Genomic DNA, 9647 nt, shown 5'->3' with positions numbered 1-9647 from the left:
GAGACAATGAAAGGAATATGAGAAGTTAAAAAAATATAGACTGAGAGAAGAGATAGCGAGAATATGGAAAGGTCACACCAAGGTTGTCACAGTGGTGATAGGGGCACTTGGGCTGTGACCTCTAAGATTGAGGAGTGACTCCAACAGCTCAATCTCAGTCTAGAAGAGCACAATCTGGAATTGTAAAAATGACTGCATCGTACCTTCAAACTCCCAGGTGTCTGGTAGAAGGTAAAGGTAAAAAGATCCAGGCAGTCTTTTTCCTTCAATCTCAGGTAGGTATTATATTTACATATATATATATATATATATATATATATATATATATATATATATATATATATATATATATATATATATATAATTCTGTTCGATTTACATGAGTTGTGCATTCGACTTACGTTCAACTTCTGCATTCCCTGTCCTAATATTTGTATTTTAACATTTTAATTGTATTTTAATGTAGTGAAGTAATTTTATTGCTGACAATGAAAATGCAGCTACTAGAACAAACATCAGCCCCGTGTCTGAGGAGGAGGAGGAGCGCCTTGTCCAACTATATTAGAGCGATCCAAAGCAAGTGTGGCTTTTCGGAGACTGTGCGTCGTGCTCCCAAGGTTCCGTCCTGTACTACTGCAAAGTGACGATGCTGTACGCTTCATCCCTGAAGAACATGCGGTTAACGACTATGCGGTGAGATTCATTTCCTCTGACAACATTTTCTCCTTCTACATGATTGGCATTGACATATTCAATGAATTGCATCTAGGTTCAAAGATTTAGTCTGGAAAGCGTGGGCAGCAACAATATCATCTACCTTATACTTTCCAGGTTTTTATTCGAGTAAGAGGTCATTAACGACCGCAGACTGTGAAGCAGTGGCCGGTATTTAGTTGTGAAAAATAGCTAGCAAGATCGACTGAACATCTTAAACCAAGTTTGGGCGAGAAAAAATGTTATCACTTATGTGTACCGTTTTTAATAGCAAGTGTAATTTCGAAGGAAGACGCAACATACCTTTTTTTTTCAAACTAAAATGTTTACTATTCAAGTCTGTAGGTAGAAAGCTATTTTTAAATTGTATAGTTGACCAAAACGTAACCATCATCCTCTGTATTCATATTGACTGCTCAGCAGCACTCGTGACTATAGATCTAGTGTAGTGAATAAATCGCTAATGTGTGGCTTTAAACGCGCTCTGAAAGGCAGGGTAACACCTTATGGACTATTCCAGGCCTCTCAAATATCTAGGTCTCATACCTGTTCTTTCAGTGTCAACGCCTATGTAGTTACTACATCTATTTAGTGCACGGAGCTTTCACAAACTAATTGATGATTACTGGGTGAATTGCATAGTTAATTATTTTGACGAAGATGATATAATTTGATTCCGGTCTTTTATGCCTTTAGATATCCATCCTATATAGGCTAGACACCATTACGTTACAACACAAAGTTTACATGAACATTTCAACTACAAGGAGGAATAAATAATTTAAAAGAAAATTAATAATTAAAAGTTGAAAAATATTAAATTCTAAGGAAAAGTTTTATAAAATTAAATGTAATAAAAAACACATCACCACCACCAGAACAACAACAACAATAATAATTGTTGTTGTTGTTGTGCTACACTTATAAGCTTTGTTGAATGAGTAATATATATATATATGTATAACTTTACACTAACAAATGTTTTGTTTATGTCCAGAAGTTAAAGAGAGATTTGTTAGAGCAGTGAGCATAACGTGTTAAGACAAAATAGCTGGGTGTTTTCTGTATAGCAATAGAAGGAAATATTAAATGAAACAATTACCAGCTAGTGGAATCATATAATTTAGCTTCACCAATAAAGGGCCCAGATTTAATCCCTGACTGGAAATTAGGCTAAGTACCCAGGACATCTTACGACAGGTTATGAATCCATAACCACTCAGGTAGTTGCTCAACTAGTTTAAAACTTTCAAGAGGGACCAACCCAGTTCTGTAAGCACTGACATCTGTAAGCACTGACATCTAATGATTTGTAATCATTAATCATTTAACTGGCTGGAGAATACTTCTAAATTTACAGCAAATATATTGCCAAAAACGGTTGGTTAGAGATAGGTCTAAGTAAGTAGAAAATAATTCCTTTCTTCAGCAGAAGCCTGACCACATCTGTTATGATACTACATGAGTTCATTCTGCATTCAGTGTTTCAGGTTATCAGCTGTCACAACATCAACAAGGGCTCTCATATCACTCACTGTGTTGCGACAGACAAAGATTTCAAATAAAAGGTTCAGAAAATGCAACATACTTGTGGGACCTTGATGTTCATCTTATTTGAAAGACTCGGATTAGGGAATGGTCATGTTTTGTTAGTAGTACCAATTACCAAATTGAAACTGAATGTGCTGTGATACGGGGAGGCAACACCAGCACCCCTCTCGCTCTAGAAGCACTGACGACATTTAAATGATTTTCAATTAGCTGGACAATTGTGAAAGTGACATTTACTAGCACAGAACCTGGGGACATGTTTGATATGCTTTCTGTTTCTCACCCTTACTACATTTTATAGTAATTCAAATGTTTATTGGCCCTATTTTTCTGTTTCTCATGGCCAAGCCAGCAGCTATTGTAAAACACCAAAATAGTCTAAAAACTTATGGTTTCATGACTTTACACACACAAACCTGCAAACTAAATCTAGCCAAAAATGGTCAGCAATCTGCCCAATATTCATGACAAACACCCAGTCATTTGCTTCAAGTCTCTGAATCTGAAGTGAATCTGAGGTCTTGAATTGTGCCTGCCTGTCGGGGGTCTGGTTTGATAGCTAATGGTGAAGGCTTTATTTATCAAGGAACCACATGGGATGTAATGAAGGGCTCCTCTAAAAACAGAGAGAACATAAAGGTGGACCACTAACCCTGGAATTAGAGTTACTGGAGAACACAGCGGCGACTCACTGCCACCTGTGCCTTTACCTGTGCCTGTGCTGTTTCCTGTCATGGCTTTGCAGTGCAAGGTGGGAAGAGACACGTGATGTGATAGTCAATAAAAGCGTTTCTACACAATTGCCATGTTTATTGGAGCAGGAGAAGATTTCCCAGTCTGTGTGATGACTGTTGGGAATGAGGGGTATAGTGCCTTGAAAGACATCTTAAACACATCTTAAAGTACTTGAAACTCCTTATTTTCTTAGCAACTGAAATTAAATTAAATATCTTATGTAAAATCATCACCCAAGGGCAATAGGGGAATAATTTTAAAAACTTTCAAAACGTGATTTATGTAAGAAAATGTATTGTGAAATTGATACACAGTACTCATTTGTCAGAAAGCAAAGGGCCAGGAATAAAGAGCAGGCTTTTGTACTCTGCAAGCACAGATAACATGATGTTTAGTTGGGAGCAGGCGAGTTGCCTGACAGCCATCAGTGTGGAGCTCTTTTACGGTACATTTTGTGGGTTTGTCATAGTTCACATTTTGTTCTGTGCCATAAGTGTATGAGGCAAGCTCTGGTTGAAGCAGCCTGTTATTTGTTAAGTGTTTCATGAATTTTCCTGTGTACATTTGTCTCTAAAAGCCCCGTAAGGACAATATAATCAAGGCGACATGCTTTCTGATTTGATGGTGTTTTAAAACTGTGGGTGTAAAGGTTTGCACGGTCACCTTTACCAAGGCTTGTTGGAATAACACAAATAATAACAAAGGTGTCAGTGAGAAACGGGTGCAACCTAGATCCAGAAAAAAAGGAAGCAAGACAAAAAGAAAATTGACCAATTACAATAACAGACCTTTCTTTAAAGCATTCAAGGAATCACTGGATGAAAATTAAAAGTAAACCTTGAGAACTAGAGTAGAATTGACAAATTATTGAATTATTAAAAAGTCTGTGAATTCTGAAGATTGGGGTGTCATTTTAACAAACAAAGGGCAAGTAAATGTTTTTAAATTTTTTTTAACTTCATCTCTTTGTTACAAGTCTTTGTGTTCTTGACTCCTGTGACCTCTGTTGGAAAGGGTGTGTTCAAGTTCAAGTTCAAGTTTGGTTTATTTGTCACATACATAGTCATACACAGTATAACTCGCAGTGAAATGGTGGAGAGTGCTCTGTCCAAACTGAGGAAGAGAAACAGGGGTGCATAGAGAAAAATATATATATGCAAGATAAATATATATTCTATATTCTATGTGTGCTGTCTCTACTCCTGTGCAAACATTTAAAGACGTAAAATGGATGTAATCTGAAGCTTTTTACTTTTTTTCTGAGGCTTCTTACTTTTCATGTGTTTGCCTTTACTTGAAAATTGTTTATAGAAGTGTGTTTTTGGCTTCTGTGCATGGTGGGTATGAAGGTTACACTTATGTTAGGTTTCCAATTGATGTGGATTTTATAGGAATCATATGCATTGCACAACCTCTGCCATTTTCTATATTGCACTCATCATGAGTAAATGTATTGAAGTCATGCAGTAAATGATTTTTAAAGCACATTGGCTCTTTAGAAAATGAGTGGCAATAGAGATTCATCAAGGCAAGAAACAGCCTGAATAGTAAAAGTTGCATGAAATGATTTCTACCAGTTTTACAAAGATTAAATAAAACCATATAGCCAGTGCAACCAAGCCATTTAATATAAGTGATCAGCTGCACAGAATAAGCACTTTTTTTTAACTAGGACTCAGAGGGATGAAGAGAAATACAAATTCTTTGGCGTTATTGTACTCAGCTGTTTGCTTTCGTGTGGCTTTCTCAGTTTGTCCACCAGCACATTGAATGTTAGCAACAAATTCTCAGCTCTTCTTTTTAATGTCTTTTTTTCTGTAACCCAGATGTGCAAGGACATGGTATGATGAGTCGACCCGTTAACAGAGCCTCACTTTTTGGCTTCTCTTTTCAACACTGGAGAGCTCTTAAACACAGCATGAACATCTCAACCTGGCCACCTCTTCTCCCCAACACCTCTCTTACCTTCTCCAACTACAGTGAGGAGTCTAGCCAGACAAAACCCAGCATGTCTGGAACCTGTGAGCAGGTCCACATTGCCCCGGAGGTTTTTCTTACGCTGGGCCTGGTAAGTCTGCTGGAGAACATCCTTGTCATCCTCGCCATTGTGAAGAACAAGAACCTGCACTCGCCCATGTACTTCTTCATCTGCAGCCTAGCTGTGGCCGACATGATGGTGAGCGTCTCCAACGCATGGGAGACTATAGTGATCCATCTCCTGGCGAACCAGAGGCTGGTGGTGGCTGAGCACTTCATCCGCCAGATGGACAACGTCTTTGACTCTCTCATCTGCATTTCCGTGGTGGCCTCTATGTGCAGCCTGCTGACAATCGCTGTGGATCGTTACGTGACTATATTCTATGCGCTCCGCTACCACAACATCATGACCGTGAGGCGGGCGGGCCTGATCATCGGCAGCATCTGGAGCTTCTGCACTGGCTGTGGCATCGTCTTCATCGTGTACTCCGACAGCACGCCGGTTGTGGTCTGCTTGGTGGCCATGTTCTTCATCATGCTGCTGTTGATGGCCTCACTCTACAGCCACATGTTCCTGCTGGCGCGCTCCCATGTCCGCCGCATGGCCATGGCGCCCGGCTGCGACGCCTCCACCCAGCAGTGCACCACAATGAGGGGCGCCATCACCCTCACGATCCTGCTGGGGATCTTCATCGTGTGCTGGGCACCCTTCTTCCTCCACCTCATCGTCATGATCTCATGCCCGAGGAACCTGTACTGCATCTGCTTCATGTCCCACTTCAACATGTACCTGGTCCTGATCATGTGCAACTCTGTGATCGATCCCCTGATCTACGCACTAAGGAGTCAGGAGATGAGGAAGACCTTTAAGGAGATCATCTGCTGCACCACCCTGCCGCGTTTCTGTTTCTTCCCCAGTAAATACTGAATAACAATCAAGGTGATTACTTCCTACCTGAATACATCTTTGCAACAGGTAACACTACTTGTACATCGCAGTACAGCTCAGATTATATACCAAAACAATGATTTGATATGCATGTAAACATAGTGAGAGATATTTATTTTATAAATAAAATAAAATGTTTATCTTATTAGGCCAAGAGGGCCTACATCTGAACTTATGTACACTTATGTACTCAGTTGGATAAATTCATGTTAAATACATGTAAATTGCATGCATCAAGAAATTATACCATTAGAACTTTAAAAGATAATTAAACCAGGCCGAGATGCTGAGGGAATGACTACACATTTGTCACTGGATGGATTGTGTGAACTAAAGAGTTAATCCATCATAATACAGCGCTGCAGCAGGCCATATCAGTACACTAAATGACCACTAAATGTGTTACGGAATGCCCCGCCCCCCACAAGTCACATGGTACGGACCGCCGCGTTCATATTTGCACCGTTTTGTAAACACCCCCCCCCCCCCCCCGTCCGTGTGTGCACCCTTGTTGGTCATTGTAGCTATGTCGGTACTTTTGTGTTAAAGTGGATCACTGTAGCCGTCACGTTAGTCTGTGTACTCACCATTAATGCGTATGTGTGCTTCGTTCAGTGTTAATGTCTAATCATGTTCACCGTAGATATCTTATATGAGGACCACCTATGTTGTCTGCGTTTGATGTTAAACATCGTTCACCGTGCAGAGACGGTGCGGCACTCGGGCCAACAGCGTTATAAAATGAATTTAAACAATGGAAATTTGGTTTCATTCACATTTGTGGAGAGTTTTGTTAGATATGTGTGCACCCTGACATTCATAATATGATGTATGGCTAATATAATTATACTGCTGTGTACACTATGATGGGACCTATTTTTCTTTATTTATGTAGAAATGTGAAAATTTCTTTTTAAGTGCATATGAAGAACATGCATGTTTAAAGGGTAGCATGCCCTCTTCTCTCGTCATTTTGTAGTGCATATGTGCAATCGTGGAGATTTATGTCACATTATGATTTAACCGTGAGTTGCAAATCCACTTCACCCGCAACGCCACCAAGGACTGAATGGATTGGATGCAACTCAATGTGACTTCGGAAGGGAGGGATCGAGGCACGCAGAACAGAGAGAAGGAAATTAAGTTGATGCCACTGGCAGCGGTTCTCAGGCATAGTGGCACGGAAGAGCAGCAGTTTTCCAATGCATGCAGGAACTAGGAGCAATCAATAATCAAGTGTGTGTGTGTGTGTGTGTGTGTGTGTGTGTGTGTGTGTTTGTGACCGTGGGTGTGTTGCTCGAGCACTGTGACACCTAATTTCTCCTTCCTAAAATATTATGTATGATTGCGGTGGACAGGGGTACAGCATGTCTATGTGGCGATATTGCCTGGAAGTTGAAATTGAAATTGGACTGCATTGCTTTACCATGTTATATTATTCTACTGTTATATGTGTATATATAATTGTGTAGTTGTTATGAAATGACAAAACACTTTAATGCACTTTTGGATTTCAAGGACAAATTTATTAGGCCTACACATATATATCTCTATCCATTTGTCTTCTGCCATTCTGATGCATAATCATAGTTTTAATATACATACCTAAAACATTCTTGATAGTTTATAAGATTATTGAGAATTTTTCTACATTTATTGTAGAATTGTTAGGATTTTTGTGTGCATTTCTGAATGTATTTGATTAGGTAGAACTAGTTTATTCAGTGTATTTTCTCTGTGCTATACTGTGAACAAAACATAATTGTGTGATGTTACAGAAATGGAAATGGTTAGTGTTGCCACTTCAGAGACCACTGATTAAATTTGTAAAATATGACATTACCAAAGACTGTATGTAGTCATGACCCATAGTCATTAAATAAATGTTTTAGTCAGGGGTCTGTGAAATGATTGCTTCGGGTAATGGTTAACATATTGCACTGACGTGCCTCAAAGATAGATCTATCTTTGAAATACATCCAAAATTCCACATTCACATGTACCTTGGACAGAGATCTGAGCCCCTGAAGAGCAGAAGAACATTTTCCTGAAGGTGTTACGTAACTCAGCACTGCGAAAGGCATAAATGGCTGGGTCAATAACTGCATGACTCATGAGCAACACCACGTGCAGGTGGAACAGAGAGCGATAACACTCGCAGTATGGGTTTTCCGGACACGCCATTATAATCAACAGGTGGAGGAAGAAGGGAGCCCAGCAGGCCACGAACACGCCGAACAGGATGGTGAGCGTGAGTGCCCCCCTCAGGCTGCTCCTCCTGTGGCGTGCTGAACCGCCTGGCAGGGACACAATCCTGCTAGCATGATGCCGTGCTAGCAGGAACATGTGCACATACAGCAGGAGGATGAGGAACAGGGCTGTGAAGAAGACAGCAATGAAGAACACCTTCACCACCGCGGCCTCAAAGAATCCAATCATGAGCGCGCCGCTGATGGCGCACAGGGCCCAGATCGCGCACAAGATGGCTGCTGCATGGCGATTGGTCATGAGGGCGTGGTAGCGGAGCGCGTGGAATATTGTGATGTAGCGGTCCACTGCAATCGCTAAGAAACTGAAGAGCGAGCCCAGAAACGACATGCACAGCAGAGTGTCCATCATGTAGTCTATCTTCAGCTCGGAGGAGCCCTGGGAGTTAAGGTGTCCGGCGTCTCTAAACACCAACATTATGTTCTCGCAGGTCTTAGAGAGGCTGGAGATGGTGTTGAAGGCTGCCAGGCTACAGATGAACCAGTACATGGGTGAGTGCAGGTTTTTATTGCGAATCACAGCCACCACGACCAGAAGATTTTCACTCAGGCTCACAACCCCGATGGTCAGGAAGATCTCAATAGGAATCCAAACTTCAGGACAGTCTGTTGCTGGGACGCTAGTGTTGTTCATGATGGGTAGGTCAGTGGTGGTTGCAGGATCACAGAGGCATGCCACTGGGTTTGCGCTGGACCATTGAGAATAGGCTTTGTGGGGTCAGATCCTCAGTAAACCTGAGAGAAGAAAGGTCCCGCTATCATATTCACAAATTATAATACATTTACCTATTATATACATTTACTATGACATGTTTAGGTGACATTAATGTAAGTTTTAGACTTTTGGTGGCACAAGTGGTGGCACAAGTGAGCTGATTTTAAAATGTACAGGAAAACGCATTGATGTAGATGGACGACCTGATGTTCCTGAACAGAACTTCTACAACTATTATAGACATTAAACCTGACATTATAAAGGTTCTCTAACATGGGCAAGCTGAAAAGCCCCACGTTGTGATATTCAGTGTTTTTAGATGTAAGAGTGTACAGGAGTGGAGTAACGTAATTTCCCATATCCCATATATGTTTAGGCAGTGCAACTTTAGATTCTGGCTATGGCCATTATTAAATGCCCCACAGAGTTGAAATTGCAGCAATACAGGAGAAGGTGGGAATAATATATTTTTTTTAAGTAAATATTTTTGTTATTTTTCAAGCACATTCGCAAAGAAAATCACATGATGAAAGTCTGCAGTAATGAGCCACGGTGTAGAATTGATTATCTACTGTTTGCAGGAGTCGCTGCACACCCAAAGTCCTGCAAAGCGTCAGAAACAGGGAGAGGACCTCTTGCGGCTACGAGAGAAAAATGATCAAAAGAGGCGTAAGATAAAAGGAGTGGTTCTGAGGGAGCACGTCATTAGTTATAGTCTTGCAATGCAATGTGTACTGAG

At 40.7% G+C, this 9647-nt stretch overlaps 2 protein-coding genes across 3 annotated transcripts; one reads left to right on the top strand and one right to left on the bottom strand.

Annotated features, from left to right (window-relative positions):
- Nucleotides 1–602: 602 nt before the first annotated feature.
- Nucleotides 603–7823, top strand: mc5rb (melanocortin 5b receptor). 2 transcript variants are annotated; one of them, XM_027000017.3, is made up of 2 exons: nt 603–693; nt 4827–7823. In XM_027000017.3, the coding sequence occupies exon 2, from the start codon at nt 4844–4846 to the stop codon at nt 5903–5905; it is 1062 nt and encodes a 353-aa protein (XP_026855818.1). In that variant the 5' UTR covers nt 603–693; nt 4827–4843; the 3' UTR covers nt 5906–7823. The 2 variants fall into 2 exon arrangements, with proteins under 2 accessions (XP_026855818.1, XP_026855819.1); XM_027000018.3 differs by having other exon boundaries at nt 604–693; nt 4981–7823.
- Nucleotides 7824–7878: 55 nt separating this feature from the next.
- mc2r (melanocortin 2 receptor) lies at nt 7879–9344 on the bottom strand. The gene has a single exon (XM_027000019.3). The coding sequence runs from the start codon at nt 8825–8827 to the stop codon at nt 7889–7891; it is 939 nt and encodes a 312-aa protein (XP_026855820.1). The 5' UTR covers nt 8828–9344; the 3' UTR covers nt 7879–7888.
- Between the last annotated feature and the right edge of the window lie 303 nt (nt 9345–9647).

The sequence above is a fragment of the Electrophorus electricus genome, chromosome 14, assembly GCF_041902795.1.
Source record: "Electrophorus electricus isolate QZ-2024a chromosome 14, ASM4190279v1, whole genome shotgun sequence".
In the NCBI taxonomy this organism is placed as follows: domain Eukaryota; kingdom Metazoa; phylum Chordata; class Actinopteri; order Gymnotiformes; family Gymnotidae; genus Electrophorus; species Electrophorus electricus.
This window is presented reverse-complemented; position numbering and strand designations above follow the sequence as displayed.